The sequence below is a fragment of the Mya arenaria genome, chromosome 9 (assembly GCF_026914265.1).
Source record: "Mya arenaria isolate MELC-2E11 chromosome 9, ASM2691426v1".
Taxonomy (NCBI): domain Eukaryota; kingdom Metazoa; phylum Mollusca; class Bivalvia; order Myida; family Myidae; genus Mya; species Mya arenaria.
The window spans coordinates 30,685,735-30,705,965 of NC_069130.1; the positions used below are offsets into that span (position 1 = coordinate 30,685,735).

A 20,231-nucleotide genomic window follows, 5' to 3' on the forward strand; every position below is an offset into this window, starting at 1 on the left:
ATACTAAGAAGAAACCCTGCCTCAACATTTACTGTATTCGACATGCCTGGTCTCAGAAGAAACCCGTCCTTAACTTTTACTGTATTTATACATGCCTGACGACAATACTAAGAAAAAACCCTGCCGCAACTTTTACTGCGTTTGTACATGCCCGACGACAATACTCAGAAGAAACTCGGTCTCAACTTTAACCGTTTTCTACATGCCTAACGACAATACTAAGAAGAAAACCGGCCTCAATTTTAATGTATTCTACATGCCTGACGACAATACTAAAAAGAAACCTGGCCTCATCTTTTTCTGTATTTATACATTCCTGACGACAATACTAAGAAGAAACCCGGCCTCAGCTTTTACTGTATTTATACATGCCTGACGACAATTCTAAGAAGACCCGGCCTCATTTTTTTCTGTATTGATACATGCTTGACGACAATATTAAGAAAAAACCCTGCCTCAACTTTGACTGTATTAGACATGCCTGATGACAATACTAAGAAGTAACTCGGCCTCAACTTTTACTGTATTTATACATGCCTGGCGACAATACTCAGAAGAAACCCTGCCTCAACTTTTACTGTATTCTACATGCCTGACGACAATACTTAGAAGAAACCCTGCCTCAGCTTTTACTGTATTCTAAATGCCTGACGACAATACTAAGAAGAAACCCGGCCTGAACTTTTACTGTATTTATACATGCCTGACGACAATACTAAAAAGAAACCCTGCCTCAACTTTTACTGTATTCTACATGCCTGACGACAATACTAAGAAGAAATCCGGCCTCAACTTTTACTGTATACTACAAGCCTGACGACAATACTAAGAAGAAACCCGGCCTCAACTTTTACTGTATTCTACATGCCTGACGACAATACTAAGAAGAAACCCGGCCTCAACTTTTACTGTATTCTACATTCCTGACGACAATACTAAGAAGAAACCCTGCCCCACCTTCTCTGTATTCTATATGCCTTACGCCAATACTAAGAAGAAACTGTATACTACAAGCCTGACGACAATACTAAGAAGAAACTCGGCCTCAACTTTTACTGTATTCTACATGCCTGACGACAATACTCAGAAGAAACTCGGCCTCAACTTTTACTGTATTCTACATGCCTGACGACGATACTAAGAAGAAACCCTGCCTCAACATTTACTGTATTCGACATGCCTGGTCTCAGAAGAAACCCGTCCTTAACTTTTACTGTATTTATACATGCCTGACGACAATACTAAAAGAAGAAACCCTGCCGCGACTTTTACTGCGTTTGTACATGCCCGACGACAATACTCAGAAGAAACTCGGTCTCAACTTTAACCGTTTTCTACATGCCTAACGACAATACTAAGAAGAAACCCGGCCTCAATTTTTAATGTATTCTACATGCCTGACGACAATACTAAAAAGAAACCTGGCCTCATCTTTTTCTGTATTTATACATTCCTGACGACAATACTAAGAAGAAACCCGGCCTCAGCTTTTACTGTATTTATACATGCCTGACGACAATTCTAAGAAGACCCGGCCTCATTTTTTTTCTGTATTGATACATGCTTGACGACAATATTAAGAAAAAACCCTGCCTCAACTTTGACTGTATTAGACATGCCTGATGACAATACTAAGAAGTAACTCGGCCTCAACTTTTACTGTATTTATACATGCCTGGCGACAATACTCAGAAGAAACCCTGCCTCAACTTTTACTGTATTCTACATGCCTGACGACAATACTTAGAAGAAACCCTGCCTCAGCTTTTACTGTATTCTAAATGCCTGACGACAATACTAAGAAGAAACCCGGCCTCAACTTTTACTGTATTTATACATGCCTGACGACAATACTAAAAAGAAACCCTGCCTCAACTTTTACTGTATTCTACATGCCTGACGACAATACTAAGAAGAAATCCGGCCTCAACTTTTACTGTATTCGACATTCCTGACGACAATACTAAGAAAAAACCCTGCCTCGACTTTTACAGTATTCTAAATGCCTGACGACAACACTAAGAAGAAACCCGGCCTCAACTTTTACTGTATTCTACATGCCTAGTGACAATACTAAGAAGAAACCCTGCCCCACCTTCTCTGTATTCTATATGCCTTACGCCAATACTAAGAAGAAACTGTATACTACAAGCCTGACGACAATAATAAGAAGAAACTCGGCCTCATCTTTTACTGTATTCTACATGCCTGACGACAATACTCAGAAGAAACTCGGCCTCAACTTTTACTGTATTCTACATGCCTGACGACGATACTAAGAAGAAACCCTGCCTCAACATTTACTGTATTCGACATGCCTATTCTCAGAAGAAACCCGTCCTTAACTTTTACTGTATTTATACATGCCTGACGACAATACTAAAAGAAGAAACCCTGCCGCGACTTTTACTGCGTTTGTACATGCCCGACGACAATACTCAGAAGAAACTCGGTCTCAACTTTAACCGTTTTCTACATGCCTAACGACAATACTAAGAAGAAACCCGGCCTCAATTTTTAATGTATTCTACATGCCTGACGACAATACCAAAAAGAAACCTGGCCTCATCTTTTTCTGTATTTATACATTCCTGACGACAATACTAAGAAGAAACCCGGCCTCAGCTTTTACTGTATTTATACATGCCTGACGACAATTCTAAGAAGACCCGGCCTCATTTTTTTTCTGTATTGATACATGCTTGACGACAATATTAAGAAAAAAAACCCTGCCTCAACTTTGACTGTATTAGACATGCCTGATGACAATACTAAGAAGTAATTCGGCCTCAACTTTTACTGTATTTATACATGCCTGGCGACAATACTCAGAAGAAACCCTGCCTCAACTTTTACTGTATTCTACATGCCTGACGACAATACTTAGAAGAAACCCTGCCTCAGCTTTTACTGTATTCTAAATGCCTGACGACAATACTAAGAAGAAACCCGGCCTCAACTTTTACTGTATTTATACATGCCTGACGACAATACTAAAAAGAAACCCTGCCTCAACTTTTACTGTATTCTACATGCCTGACGACAATACTAAGAAGAAATCCGGCCTCAACTTTTACTGTATTCGACATTCCTGACGACAATACTAAGAAAAAACCCTGCCTCGACTTTTACAGTATTCTAAATGCCTGACGACAACACTAAGAAGAAACCCGGCCTCAACTTTTACTGTATTCTACATGCCTAGTGACAATACTAAGAAGAAACCCGGCCTCAACTTTTACTGTATTCTACATGCCTGACGATAATACTAAGATGAAACCCTGCCTCAACTTTTACTGTATTCTATATGTCTGACGACAATACTAAGAAGAAACTCGGCCTCAACTTTTACTGTATTCGACATTCCTGACAACAATACTAAGAAGAAACCCGGCCTCAACTTTTACTGTATTCTACATGCCTGACGATAATACTACGAAGAAACCCGGCCTCAACTTTTACTGTATTTATACATGCCTGACGACAATACTAAGAAGAAATGCGGCCTCAACTTTTACTTTATTTTAACTGTATTTATACATGTCTGACGAGTAAACTAAGAAGACAGTCTGCCATACTGGCTACTGTATATATGCATACCAGAAAACAATACTTAGAATAAAGCTTTTTGCGGTTCAATTCAATTCCAATCGTACGAATATCTTTTCATCGATACTTTATTATGTTTTTTATGATCATTGATGTTCAAACTTTCCCTTTTTAAATCGAATATAATTGGTGTTTGTTAATCAAACGCCAAAACGATAAACACAATAATAATGATATATTGTTGAGTTGTTTCCTCAAGCAGACATAGTCGGATTTGTTTGTTCTAAGATCGATGCATTTCTGTTCATTAACTGTAATCCAGAAAGCATTTAATCATGATAAGACGTCATTGCATTCGATTTCCATTATTTAAATGTGATTTACTGCAAACTACTTCAGTACATTTTTACAGATGTCAAAAGGTCCATTTGAAGTGCAATTAATGCCAGCAGGAATACAAATATGCTACTTGATTTACATGAAATAAAGAGATTGAAGAAAAATTAACGTTTTCGTTAAATTATTGATTAAATCTGAAAGTCAATCAATACTAAAGGAATAAATTAGGGTAATAAACCTTATGAGTAATGTAAAAATAATCTTTTCAAACTTGCAATAATGTTCAATTATTTAAAATGTGTAGATAAATTAACTCCTGAGAATGTAGTTGACCTGTTTGATAGTAAGTCGTCAATGAATGAAATATATCAAGCACGTAGACTTATCTGTTTATGGACCATTTGGCATGCACTCAAATATGTTATCATGTTGAAGAACCCTTGAAAATAATGAAGTGCCATCAAGCCTGTAAAATCCAAAATGAATTTGTAGCAATTAGAATAATACTCTACGTGTTTGGGAAAGATCTTTCCGTTTCTTTACAATCAGCACTTATTGTGTTTGGGAGAGGTCTTTACAATCTGCACTGATCGTATTTGGTAGAGATCTTTCGGTCTCTTTACAATCTGCACCGATCGTATTTGAGGGAGATCTTTCCGCTTTTTAAAAATCAGCTCTGATCGTGTTTGGTAGAGTTCTTTCCTTCTCTCTCAAACCAGCACTGATCGTATTTGAGGGAGATCTTTCCGTCTTTTAAAAATCAGGTCTGATCGTGTTTTGTAGAGATCTTTCCTTCTCTCTCAAACCAGCACTAATCGTGTTTGAGGGAGATCTTTCCGTCTCTCTCAAACCAGCACTGATCGTGTTTGGTAGAGATCTGTGCGTATCTTTCCAATCAGCACAAATCGTGTTTGGTAGAGATCTTTCCTTCTCTCTCAAACCAGCACTGATCGTGTTTGGTAGAGATCTGTCCGTATCTTTCCAATCAGCACTGATCGTGTTTGGTAGGGATATTTCCGTATCTTTCCAATCATCCCTGATTGTGATTTTAGAGATATTTCCGTCTCTTTAAAGTCAGCACTGATCGTGTGGCGTAGATCTTTGAGTTTCTTTATAATCAGCTCTGATCGTGTTTTGGGGAGATCCTTACAATCAGCACTGGTCGTGTTTGAGGGAGATCCTTCCGTGTCTTTACAATCAGTACTGATTTTGTTTGAGGGAGATCTTTTTTCTCCTTCCAATCAGCACTGATCGTGTTTGGGAGAGATATTTCTGTCTTTTGGAAAGAGACGGAAAGATTTCTAAAATAACGACCAGAGCTGATTGCTTTGGTCGTGTTTTGGAGAGATCTTTCCGTCTCTTTCAAATCAGCAATTAAATCAATTATTAGTAGAGATGGCAACGAGTCCCCGAGTACTCGATCAATCATCCGAGTACCCGAGTACCAAATCATTACTCGAGTACTCGAAAAAAAAAATTATTTTATTTATAAAATTCACCAAATATACGATTAACAGACGTAAGTATCAGATCTGGCGCGTTTCCAAGCAGACAATTTACGGTCTCTCTTATCCCCGCTGTGTACACAATTGACCCTAATAAATTAATTGACAGTTGTTGTGAGAGTTGCAAACTGTCAACAAAGGGCCCTTATTTGCAAATAGCACTGATGTCAATTAGCGACGTTTTGATAGCGGTACATCTCCTACAGAATTGTATTGTTTACCAATTAAAATGTTATCACCAAACAATGGACGTTGACGAGCGAATTAGTAACCCGTTACGTGCAATGATTCCTGAATGGGCGTATTTTTTGGAATGATAATCACAATTGATTTGTACCCGAGTACTCGATCGGAAGATTGTCCGAGTACCAATTTTACTACTCGTTGCCATCCCTAATTATAAGTCTTTGTAAAACTTGTACACACTTGTTATGCTCTTTTAACAACTTGTTAAGAAATGTATTTCTCCAACCTCAAATAAGTAGATCCAATAATTTAACCATTCTTATCTTGCCCATGGGCGAAGATAAAATGCCCGTATGGAACTCCTTTTTAATGGTCACCACATTGTAATTACTCCCTTGTTGAAGACTGTCGTCTTTAGCATCATGGAACCTTGTCTTGTGGCGATATTAAGAACGCTAATTAATTACTTCTCGCTTCAAATGTAACCATAAAACAGTTTTCACGCACTTTTCAAGAAATAATGCTTCACTCTCCCTAGAACTATTTAAAGTCCGATTTGACTATTAACATAATCTGAATCACTGCGCGCATATCCATGACAACCACGAATTATCGCATTTCCATACGCAATTATTAAATAATACGCGGTAAACCTCGTTTCCGCAAAACACCATGCGCGAGGGTCGGGATAAACCTATCCTACACGAGCGGCTATGGTAGATGCTCTTTCTCCCACATCAGATAAACAAAATTAAGTAAAAAAAAAAAATTGCTGGAACTCTTTTGTGCTTAGTGAAAATAATTGCGTATGGAAATGCGTTAATTCGTGGTTGTTATGGATATGCGCGCAGTGATCCAGATTATATTAATAGTCAAATCGGTCTTTAAACTCGGTAAACCTCGTTTCCGCAAAACACCCTACGCTTGGGTCGGAATGAACCTATCTTACACTCTCGGCCATAGAAGATACTTATAATCCTGTATATTCTACGTGTCTGAAACTCAGCATTTGTGTTGTAACATTAAACTTCTGTGACATACAGTGACATACTGCAGGGCAGTGGTCGAGTCTGCTATTTATATCAATTACATTTTAAAATGCGGTAACTATGGGATTACGTTTATATCATAAATATAATTCATAGAGGATAATTGTTAGTTTCAGTGTAAGATTGCAATACCCTAGTATATTTCACCGAGTGAGCATCACTCGCTTTTTAAAGGCACATGCCTCGTATTAAATTTGAACAGAGAAATTGTACCCCCGAACGTCGCCTTTTTTGTTGTAGGTTGTTCGACATTTATTGTATGTGCCCTTATAGTTAAAGTATTCAAATTTGAATGAAAGCTTCTAAACGTTACCTTATGAAACTGAAAAACAGTGTTTTAAACTTTATCTATTTCTGAGCTCACAATCAGTGATGTTATTTGTTTCGTGTACGCAATTGGAATTATAAAATTCATTGACACATACACGAACTATTAACGTAGTTACTAAGTAGAACAAGCTAAGAAGGTTCACTTAAGATATTTGTGAGTTTTGATAAACCAAAATTAAAGTTCCACTCTTCTTTCATTTAAGTACCGATTGAACGAATCCGTATATGATGTGTAGAACGTACAGAGCGATAGCTATGTGATGTATGTCATTCAAATTTCAATTCTTATTTTCCACCGTTAATCATGATTTCACATCATAACATTCATCAGAAATAATATTGGTATGTCCAATCAGATTTAATCATACAAAGTGTATGTATAATTGTGAGTAACCCTGACTTTATAAGGACAATTTATCAGTACAGTTTTCTGTTAAAAATGATAACAACACTAATTATGGTTACTTGATTAATGAACAACACAACTCAGATATCTTGAGTTAATCATTCCAAATAAAACAATATCAATATATATAATTTATTATGAAAGGTACAAAGTAAAGCACTTTTCCTCTTACAGGTGATGCATGGGGCAGCTACAATGATGTTCACATTTGCAGGCCTGGAGGTGGTCACCTCTGCCAGCGAAGAAACAAGAGAACCTAGCCGGACCACGCCATCTGCCATCATGTACACCATTCTCATAACGTCAGTTGTCTACTTTAGTGTATCAACATCAGCAACGTTGTCACTGCACTTATTCCCCAACGCCACCTCGACGGCGTTACCAGTGGTTATCGGGACACTGCATATCCACGGTGCAAGCTCCGTTATAGCTGTTGGAGGACTAATTGGTCTTCTTGCATCTCTTATTGGTGCTTGTTTTTATGTGCCAAGGGTTTTATATGCAATGTCAACGGACAAACTACTGTTTTCCTTTCTGTCAGAAATAACCGGCAACAAAAATATAAGCATCGTTTCTGCAATCGTTCCAGGGATATTTGTTAGTTTAGTTGTGCTGTTTGTACAATTTGAAGTACTTTTACAGATGGTGTCTGTTGGAACACTTCTGTCTTATACTGCCGTTGCAATAGCTGTGATTTGTTCACGGTATCAACCAGGAATGGATGTAATTGGACTTTTTAGTGAATATGAAGACCCAAGTGATACATCGTTTATGCAATGTACGGACTTTTCTTATAAGGAGTTTCATGTTGACAGTCCCCGATACGCTCTTTACAATTCACAAGCAATTTATCCTGGATATAATAGGAAAGACATTAAAGAGGGAATGCCACAATTTTCAAACGGTTTTAAGAGTTCCACAAAAAGCTTCTCCTTTGACGATAAAAGTAAGCTTGATTCAATTATAAGGCAAAGTAAACTGCAGCAGGCGTGTGATAGCACTTACACTACTTTAGATAGTGTTATAAGTAGTACGCCTAATGGAAGTGTATCAGGCTTATTACAGTTTCCATCAGATGCGGCATATGAGACGACAGAAGGAACGTGGCGAAAAGCTGTTTTCGGATTATTACTTTTTATCGTATTATCTTTAATACTGTGCGTGACATGTTTATACATGGAGTCTGTTATTAAGCTCAGCAGCTGGTGGTGGCTTCTAATATTTTTTTCATTCCTGGTGATTCTAATTAGCGCATTGGTCATTGTTGCCAAGCAACCGCAGAATAGAACAAATTTATATTTCCGGACACCATACGTTCCGTTTATACCATTGATGTCTGTGTTTTTGAATATCTACCTTCTGTCATCTCTGCCACTGGAATCCTGGGTTCGTTTCTCCATTTGGACAGCTCTTGGTGAGTTCAATTAATATCAGTCATCGGAGAAATAAGGTTTATAAAATAATTTTAAAAATCCAAATTATTAAAAATATAGAAGCTGTATTTGCATTAACTTTATTGGGAAACAAAACAAAACACAATGACATCATAACCCTCAGAATATTCATGTATGGTGATGAAATGAAACATTACATTTAAAAACTGCCATACTCTGAAAAGATCTTTCAGATTATTTCTTTTTATAAATAAGTCAGTTCCGTTCTAAGATCTAATGCCAGACAGCAGGTTTTCGTGTATGTTCTATCATTCATCTACTATCATAGGAAGGCTTTCGCACTCATACAACAATGGGTCCAACAGTTTGGATTTTTTAAGACACGTCCATTTTCGTTATCAGACCTGACAATTAGACATAACTACGTTTCTTTATGTTCCAGGTTTGAGTCTATACTTCCTCCATGGCTATAAACACAGCAATGAACATCAGATTGAAGACGAAGAAGTTGTTCTTTACGAGATAGGTGATGGTTTTGGAACTGAAACACACACGATAAACAGAACATAGTTTAAGTCTATAGAATCCAGCATATTAACATCCTAATTTATAACATTGTCAAATATGTATCTAAAAACAAAAATGCCAACATACTGATTTTCTACGGTATATAAAAAGTTACACGGTTGCGCGAAGAGGTTTTCATTGCGAAGGTTCGGTCACTTTTATTATGTAAAAGATGTTACATGGTTATTACGTTTAGAGTTTTCATTGCGAAGGTTCGGTCACTCCTATTATGTGAAAGATGTTACATGGTTATTACGTTTAGAGGTTTTCATTGCGATGGCTCGGTCACTCCTACTATAAGATGTTACATGGTCATTACGTTAAGAGGTTTTCATTGCGAAGGCTCGGTCACTCCTACTATAAGATGTTACATGGTTATTACGTTTAGAGGCTTTCATTACGAAGGCTCGGTCACTCCTACTATAAGAAGTTACATGGTCATTACGGTAAGAGGCTTTCATTGCGAAGGCTCGGTCACTCCTACTATAAGAAGTTACATGGTCATTACGGTAAGAGGCTTTCATTGCGAAGGCTCGGTCACTCCTACTATAAGATGTTACATGGTTATTACGTTAAGAGGCTTTCATTGCAAAGGCTCGGTCACTCCTACTATAAGATGTTACATGGTCATTAAGTTAAGAGGTTTTCATTACGAAGGCTCGGTCACTCCTACTATAAGATGTTACATGGTCATTACGTTTAGAGGCTTTCATTACGAAGGCTCGGTCACTCCTACTATAAGATGTTACATGGTCATTACGTTAAGAGGCTTTCATTGCGAAGGCTCGGTCACTCCTACTATAAGATGTTACATGGTCATTACGTTAAGAGGCTTTCATTGCGAAGGCTCGGTCACTCCTACTATAAGATGTTACATGGTCATTACGTTTAGAGGCTTTCATTGCGAAGGCTCGGTCACTCCTACTATAAGATGTTACATGGTCATTACGTTAAGAGGCTTTCATTGCGAAGGCTCGGTCACTCCTACTATAAGATGTTACATGGTCATTACGTTAAGAGGCTTTCATTGCGAAGGCTCGGTCACTCCTACTATAAGATGTTACATGGTCATTACGTTTAGAGGCTTTCATTGCGAAGGCTCGGTCACTCCTACTATAAGATGTTACATGGTTATTACGTTTAGAGGCTTTCATTACGAGGGCTCGGTCACTCCTACTATAAGATGTTACATGGTCATTACGTTAAGAGGCTTTCATTGCGAAGGCTCGGTCACTCCTACTATAAGATGTTACATGGTCATTACGTTAAGAGGCTTTCATTGCGAAGGCTCGGTCACTCCTACTATAAGATGTTACATGGTCATTACGTTTAGAGGCTTTCATTACGAGGGCTCGGTCACTCCTGCTATAAGATATTACATGGTCATTACGTTAAGAGGCTTTCATTACGAAGGCTCGGTCACTCCTACTATAAGATGTTACATGGTCATTACGTTTAGAGGCTTTCATTACGAAGGCTCGGTCACTCCTGCTATAAGATATTGCATGGTTATTACGTTAAGAGGCTTTCATTACGAGGGCTCGGTCACTCCTACTATAAGATGTTACATGGTCATTACGTTTAGAGGCTTTCATTGCGAAGGCTCGGTCACTCCTACTATAAGATGTTACATGGTCATTACGTTAAGAGGCTTTCATTGCGAAGGCTCGGTCACTCCTGCTATAAGATATTACATGGTCATTACGTTAAGAGGTTTTCATTGCGAAGGCTCGGTCACTCCTACTATAAGATATTACATGGTCATTACGTTTAGAGGCTTTCATTACGAAGGCTCGGTCACTCCTACTATAAGATATTACATGGTTATTACGTTAAGAGGCTTTCATTACGAAGGCTCGGTCACTCCTACTATAAGATGTTACATGGTCATTACGTTAAGAGGCTTTCATTACGAAGGCTCGGTCACTCCTGCTATAAGATATTACATGGTTATTACGTTAAGAGGTTTTCATTGCGAAGGCTCGGTCACTCCTACTATAAGATATTACATGGTTATTACGTTTAGAGGCTTTCATTACGAAGGCTCGGTCACTCCTACTGTAAGATATTACATGGTCATTACGTTAAGAGGTTTTCATTGCGAAGGCTCGGTCACTCCTACTATAAGATGTTACATGGTCATTACGTTAAGAGGCTTTCATTACGAAGGCTCGGTCACTCCTACTATAAGATATTACATGGTTATTACGTTAAGAGGCTTTCATTACGAAGGCTCGGTCACTCCTACTATAAGATGTTACATGGTCATTACGTTTAGAGGCTTTCATTACGAAGGCTCGGTCACTCCTACTATAAGATGTTACATGGTCATTACGTTAAGAGGTTTTCATTGCGAAGACTCGGTCACTCCTACTGTAAGATGTTAAAAGGTCATTACGTTTAGAGGTTTTCATTACGAAGGCTCGGTCACTCCTACTATAAGATGTTACATGGTCATTACGTTAAGAGGCTTTCATTGCGAAGGCTCGGTCACTCCTACTATAAGATATTACATGGTTATTACGTTAAGAGGCTTTCATTGCGAAGGCTCGGTCACTCCTGCTATAAGATGTTACATGGTCATTACGTTAAGAGGTTTTCATTGCGAAGGCTCGGTCACTCCTACTATAAGATATTACATGGTCATTACGTTAAGAGGCTTTCATTGCGAAGGCTCGGTCACTCCTACTATAAGATGTTACATGGTCATTACGTTAAAAGGTTTTCATTGCGAAGGCTCGGTCACTCTAACTATAAGATGTTACATGGTCATTACGTTTAGAGGTTTTCATTGCGATGGCTCGGTCACTCCTACTATAAGATATTACATGGTTATTACGTTAAGAGGCTTTCATTGCGAAGGCTCGGTCACTCCTGCTATAAGATGTTACATGGTCATTACGTTAAGAGGTTTTCATTGCGAAGGCTCGGTCACTCCTACTATAAGATGTTACATGGTCATTACGTTAAGAGGTTTTCATTACGAAGGCTCGGTCACTCCTACTATAAGATGTTACATGGTCATTACGTTAAGAGGCTTTCATTACGAAGGCTCGGTCACTCCTACTATAAGATATTACATGGTTATTACGTTAAGAGGCTTTCATTACGAAGGCTCGGTCACTCCTGCTATAAGATGTTACATGGTTATTACGTTAAGAGGCTTTCATTACGAAGGCTCGGTCACTCCTACTATAAGATGTTACATGGTCATTACGTTAAGAGGTTTTCATTGCGAAGGCTCGGTCACTCCTACTATAAGATATTAAATGGTCATTACGTTAAGAGGTTTTCATTACAAAGGCTCGGTCACTCCTACTATAAGATGTTGCATGGTCTTTACGTTAAGGGGCTTTCATTACGAAGGCTCGGTCACTCCTGCTATAAGATATAACATGATTATTACGTTAAGAGGCTTTCATTGCGAAGGCTGGGTCACTCCTGCTATAAGATATTACATGATTATTACGTTAAGAGGCTTTCATTGCGAAGGCTCGGTCACTCCTGCTATAAGATATTACATGATTATTACGTTAAGAGGCTTTCATTGCGAAGGCTCGGTCACTCCTACTATAAGATGTTACATGGTCATTACGTTAAGAGGCTTTCATTGCGAAGGCTCGGTCACTCCTGCTATAAGATATTACATGATTATTACGTTAAGAGGCTTTCATTGCGAAGGCTCGGTCACTCCTGCTATAAGATATTACATGATTATTACGTTAAGAGGCTTTCATTGCGAAGGCTCGGTCACTCCTACTATAAGATATTACATGATTATTACGTTAAGAGGCTTTCATTGCGAAGGCTCGGTCACTCCTGCTATAAGATGTTACATGGTCATAACGTTAAGAGGCTTTCATTGCGAAAGCTCGGTCACTCCTGCTATAAGATATTACATGATTATTACGTTAAGAGGCTTTCATTGCGAAGGCTCGGTCACTCGTGCTTTATATAAGATGTAACGTGAAAGGGATTCCATACGCACAGCTCGGATAAGTTTCTATGAACATCGATTATAGAAATAATGAAGCAAGGTTCATTATAAAATCTTTATTATAATCTTAATGTGTTTGCTTTTAGAGCTACAGTTGTGAGTTGTGCAGCTGTTGCTATGCCTTTATATATATATATATATATATATGTGTGTGCAGTAATTAGCTACTATATGATTGTGAATTGAGTGTTTGTATATAGTGCAGTTGATCACAACCTTTTCCTGTTGTACGTATATTGTCTTATGTTTGAGCTCGGTGACAGTAGTTTCACTTTAATCAAAACTGTTAACAAATATGCGAGGTGGATTATCTTAAAATATGCATAAAGAGCTCTGTAATTTTATGATGATCTTTATAAAAAGTGAAGGTTAAATACTTTGCCAGGTTCGATATATATATATATATTTCTTTACTTTTCTGTATTTTACCTGTAATCATAATATAGCATGAGATCTTAAATGTGAAGCAAGTTATTTATTATAAACAGCTCATTGTATTAGATTTGAATGGATCTTGTAGAACTTGAATCGTGAAATAGATGTAAGAACTTAAGTTTACTTACAGTTCGTATTGTATACTTAGAATTACTTTGATCTACAAAGAACTTAATGATTCCAACGACTTCTTTGATCACGAGGCATTTGTCCAGGCGTCATCAATTATCTCCAACAACAAACACCGATTTATCTAAAACGTAGACGGCGGCCAACGTGTAAGGCGGTATTCCGTAGGTCCGTGATCCGTTTTCTGAGTTTCTATCTCTGACCGCGTCCGTGTTCAGGAAATATCGTTCAACAAATACACCGTTGGGTAAATATCACACGTGCATGCGTGGCATGTCCGCGCAGGAGTCCGGTCCCGTATCGTTTCGCTGGATGAGTGTTTTCTTTTTCACGGACACAGACAATTCATTGATAAAGATGCCACGACTCCAGATTACGAAGATGCATCTGTGATGAAACATGGAAATGTATAGCAAGTGCCCTCCATTAGAGAGGTGTGTGCAAATAATTTTGTTTTACTTTTTACAGTGAGTATGCCTTAGGGCGGCAAATAACAATCGGACCGTCCCTCACCACGAATGCCGATCAAAAACATGGAAACGTTTAGGCCCCGTGACCTTAAACTTTGTAGGAAGGTTGTCATGACCAGAATAAGAACCGTCTTGATTTTGAGGTCAGTGGCTCGAACGTTGTTGTAATCTTGAGCTGAAATCCGTTTCCAACAAATAAAATTTGGGTACTACCTTAGCTGCTGATTTGGAAACCTGGGTCCTGCGGTTATTAATATTCTATACTAGATAGCGGCCCTCAGTCTCCTCGAGTTCGCTTTGTATCACCGCTGTTGGATAGAGTTTACTTTACGCTTCGGGGTCGACTAGTATGCTCGAGCAAAAATGCCTATGTAAAGATCACATTCGTTCAGTGCATCGTTGAGGTAGGACTTCACCATGTTGGCAATTGTCATGTTTAAGCGTTTCACCTGTACATTGCAATATTGACTGGTCCTGGTTTCCCTTACACTAAGTTGTATACATAAGTTTCAGAAAAAAAAAACTGCTCTCGAAAGCAGAGCCCTGAGAAATGTGCAGGCTGAGATGGGTACCCGATCTTGACACTATTACGTTGACGATCTTGTTTGCGTATATTTCCTCTTTTTGGTTCGGGACCACACATTCCACGTATATCGTGTTCAAATACGACCAGCACGTAGCGGTTTCCCCGTGGCGTCACTGGAAGTGGCCAAATGAAGTCTAGGGAGGCCAAGACGAGCCATTGTGTTTCTGCTCCGACATAAACCATCGGCGTTCGTGGAGGCTTGTCAGCCTCATATATGTGACATGAATCAATTTGAAGACTACCATTTCACCTTCGAAACAGATGGAAATTGAACTGAAAAGGCCCGAAGACATGGAACACGAGTTTCGAAAAATTAGACGCACCGGTGGTCGTAGCACCGAAACCAAAGATCTAAAACAATACCCTCATTAACGAGTTAATGATTCAAAACTATTCTCAATATTAGATTTAAATCAATGATACCAATAACTTCAATTCTCAAATCACGCAACATAACCACATTCACAATACTATGTTGCCCTGAGACGTTACGAATACTTAACTTTGGAGACTACTCAACCTTTGCGAATGCTCGTGAAGAAGAAAGTCTTATTCGGTTTGGAAGTAAGACAGCAAAACGCTTTCGACAAGCTCAAATCGGATGTAAGGAGTGAAACGAAGCTGCTATATTACGATCCAAAACTGACAATAAAAGATGTGGACATTGCAGCTATCATTATGCAAGGAGGGAACTTAATTAACTATGCAAGATCGTTGAACACTTTACCTCTTTGAACACAAGTTCAACGTCATAACAGACGCTTGAACGCACATACAAAAACCCGAAAACCAAACCGCAAGTCAGACTCGAACGTTGGCGAATGAAACTGCAAGCCTAGGTTTTTATGCCATTTAATAAAACATTCCAGACTACCTAAGTATGCACCCCGGTGTCAAAAAAAAAAAGCAAGCAACTCAGGAAAAAAATCAGGAGACCGAAAATAGAAAGAGTAAACTTCGATTTGGAAAATGAGGTTTTATTACTAATAACTTGGTGAGGACACAAGTGGAAACTCTTTGGTTATGTGCTGGATAGTTCTGAAATTGAAACGTTTTTACTCTAAATACATTGTGCTCTGAAAATTGCCATTTTTCTAAATATAACATTACTACTTTGTTATTAAATGCAATGGAAAGAAGAATGGAGATCGTTTAACTGTGGCCTCTTTTATTAATAAGTCAATTATATTGCAACAAAAACACATTGTGTTGTAATACTTTGTCCCCTATCCGTGGATGATGACTGTTGAACTTCATGGCTTATCAAACACATTAAAAGTCAAATTCTGACCACAGGATATTCAGTGATAAAGGGTCACAGGTCACGCGTAAAAATTGTAATTTTAATTCTAAATTGTAGAGTTCTCGTACGCCCTTTTATCACCACCTCTCAGTACCAACAAATTGTTCACATTTAGTGTATTGCTCGTTAATTAATTTAATCCTCCATCCGTATTGTTGAGTGAATATCAATTTGCAAGTGTATCCTAAACTGAAAGGTACGCCTTCATTTAATTTTGAGTTGCAGATGTAAAAACGTAGGTGCACCTCTAGGTTCAAACTACAAAAAAGAGTTGTACCTCTACATTTAGAGGTGAATCTTAAAGGCATAAATTGAACATGTTTTTGATTACGTCAAACAAAGAGATATAAGATACCTGGATATAAGAACCGGCACCTCTTAATATAGAGGTGCACCTCTACATGGGGAGTAAGGGTAGGGGTAGGTGTACACGTATCTATATAAATGCTCTCTAACAAAAAGCTCGGAAAGCACTGGTACACTAAGGCTACATATAGGGGCAAGTTGACAATTGTGTGATTAGCATTGAAAAGAAAACAAAAATGATTTACACCACTGTAAATGGGCTTGAATGAAAAGGAGAACCATCTTTGTAGTTCTTGTTAATCTCTTAACGCCGTAAAATCAGACTAATACCAATTATTTTACACGTCTGATATTCAAAGTACATGTAGCATATGTCTAAACAAGGAGCACTATAAATTATGTATGTTATTGCTTATGTATTAGTAAAACAGATATAAAACACATTCATATATCAAAGCACTGAGAGTACTGAATGTGGCAATGTCTTGATTATACTGACGGTCAACTTTATTCCTTTAGACCTCCGGGCCATACTTCTTGGTAGATATTGGTCATATTGAGCATAATACCAAGGAACAAGAAATAGTTTGTGGCATTGGACCAAATGTCAATGTAACAGGGAGTACAAATATCAAATTCTATAGTACTCAATATTTTGATGACCTTTCGACACTGATACTTCATACGTATAGTAGCATATTCGTTTTGCTTAAAGGGGTCAGGGTCACATAGGGTCATACACATGTTATTCATTAGTATTAAACCTCGATGTTGTACGGACTAATAGTATCTGTCATGTGTTTCCGGTTAAGTTAGAAAAATCCGACCCGAGGGCACCTACGATGCCAGGTAAAGAGGTTTGCCGAGTTATTTACTACACAGCGGGCCTGAGGCTCTGATTTTCCATTTTGATCGGTCACCCATTACTTTCGTGTGGAAATAAGACACAGAAAACTGCATGTTTTTACATTTCATAAAAAAGCGCGTACGATGATGATTGCTGACTTAACGTCGCGCAGTATTTTTCATTTACTGCATACGTCAAGAAGTTCCTTCAATATTATATACTTTAAGGGTTATTTTGAAGCTATTTTTGTGAAGTTAATGTATATTAAAAACAATCTATTTAAAAAGCATAAATATGCTTACATAAAATGAATTTTAAAAGAGATAAAGAGAGTATTGCGTCACAACTATAATCCAACGTCATTTTAATGTCGGGGTCCTTAGTAGTTGGCATAAAATTCCACCAAATGTCATTGTTTACTGCGTTCTTAGCATTGGAAATAAGTTTCCGTTCCACATATCATACCACTTAAAGAATTTCCATGAAACAAATCTTAATTCATTGCCACAATTTTCGAAACCCATTGGTTGAAATATGAGACCATGGCCATGAAATCTTGATGTTGAAATTATGATTTTGTGGAGTTTATTTCGGGACCATAACTGTGTACGTATTAGTTATACTTGGTAAATAATTTACAAGACAGATTGCAGTCATCCAGTACATGATACTGTTAGAGAGCATTCATATAGAAAAGTGTACCCATAACCCTATCCCCTAAAGTAGAGGTTCCGGTCATTATGTTCAGGGGCTTCTTCTTATTTTAGGTAATCAAAAACATGCCCAATGTTCACCTAAAGAATTAGACGCACCTCTGAATGAAGGTAACCTCTATTTTGTAGTTTAAAACTTTACATGCTACACTTTTGTTTTTAGATGTGCCCTTCCATATATGGAGGTGCACCTCTAAATTAGATATTTAGGATAAACTTGCGAACTGATATTCACTCAAAAGTATGGCGGCTAGTAGCTAAACGAGCATTTAGCAAACTGTGAAAAAATCGTTGGAACTAAGATGTGGTAAAAAAAGGTTGAATGACAATTTCACAACACCTACTTGTGACATATTTGTACGCATTTGTCACACACGTGTGAGAAATTCGTACGAATATGTCACAGCTGTGATAAACGAACGATAAACGAAATGTGAAAATATCGTTGGTACTAACAGGTGGTGACAAAAGGGGGTACGAATATGTCACAACACTTAATTGTGACATATTCGTATGATTTTGTTACACATCTGTGAGGTATTCGTACGAATATGTCACACGTGTGACATATTCGTATGTGTGAAAATTACGGTTCAATAATATTGAAAAAATCGTTGATTATAGTTGGGTTCGAAAGTGTTTAAGACGTGATATCTCGACGTCGAAATACGACCATACTCAAATAAAAAATATTTTATAATCCAACGAGAGTCGTTTATAATTCAAACCAATATGACAATTTTGGTTTGATTAATAATCAGCTTCCAATACCTATTTTTTTAAAGTAACTTCAATGTTTTATTATCATGCTACATGGACAGAAATTAGTGTTGCTACGTTTTAAATGAACTATTGTACGAGTGAAGCGAATTTTTACATGTATTGTATATATGTATTTTACGGGACGTAATAATACAATTTCTTTCATGCGTTTTGGATGAAATATGGAGTTCTATCAGTGAAATAACAACAGTAAAAATATCAATTTTAGAACTACGTTTAAAATCCATTGTAGTTATACTTCCCCTTGATCAAAACAATACACTTTCACTAAACAGTACACTTCACATTGAATCAGAAAATGCTGGCAAAATATATTTAATTTTTTTAAAATGGTTATGTAAGTTTAAAAAAAGATATACTTGGAAATTAACAACTTACCGTTTATTTGAAAAACGTTTCTCGATCTTTAAGCTGAATGTTCGAACAATTGCTTTCATCCCAAACAAATTACAGTCGAAAAACTGCTCAAACATACATAGAATGTTATTTCATCGTTCAAATGTATTTTCAACTGTTTGCCGTTGTAATACATAATACGAATTTCCCGGAAAATTCACACAACAATTTACAGAATAACAGATAATAAATTAACCCACCCACGCCTCAAAACTTGTCAACAACATAGCGTGGTCTTCACTCTCTACCTGGAAAACGACCTGTCTTCAAGCGAAACCTGTATCAAATATATGTGACATACGAATATGTCAAACGTGTACTGGCTAATATGATCATCTGAAAATTTACTATCTGAATTCAGAACCATGGTTTCATATTTAACCCTAAAACAATGGTTTTGGATATTTTCGCAATAAGATTAAAAGTTGATCCAAGTTTCAAGGAAAATCTTTTAATGGTAGAACATATGGATCGGAAACGATATTTCAACGCTCAAACCAAGTTAAGAGTTCTCTAAATTATTTGTGTCTACCTCGAGACTCACTGTGTCGATCATCAAACTCACTGTGTCCAACTCCAAACTCACTGTGTCCAACTATAAACTCACTGTGTCCAACTACAAATTCACTGTGTCGAACATCAAACTCACTGTGTCCAACTACAAATTCACTGTGTCGAACATCAAACTCACAGTGTCCAACTCCAAACTCACTGTGTCCATGCATTTATAACACTGGCAGTTAAGTTTGTTGAATAAAACAATATGATATTGATATGAATGGAGGAAGTTTGTAAGGATGTCATGATTGCAAAAACAGGCTTTGGAATGCTAAGAAAGTTAGGTGTTGCTAAGGATGTAATTGGTAAGTAGGAATGAATTTAGTTGCTAAGGTTGTCATTCATAACTAGGGAAGTCATAGGTTGCTGGGAAAGTCATTGTT

General features: G+C 37.6%; 1 protein-coding gene across 1 annotated transcript in view; it reads left to right on the plus strand.

The window, feature by feature from the left end:
- LOC128203701 (cationic amino acid transporter 2-like) overlaps nucleotides 1-9,533 on the plus strand; it is a 107,997-nt gene extending 98,464 nt beyond the window's left edge. The window contains exons 7-8 of the mRNA XM_052905226.1: nucleotides 7,539-8,778; nucleotides 9,201-9,533. Of these exons, the coding sequence (XP_052761186.1) occupies nucleotides 7,539-8,778; nucleotides 9,201-9,328 (1,368 nt within the window). The 3' untranslated portion in view covers nucleotides 9,329-9,533. The remainder of the gene's footprint in view (nucleotides 1-7,538; nucleotides 8,779-9,200) is intronic.
- The last annotated feature ends 10,698 nt before the right edge of the window (nucleotides 9,534-20,231 follow it).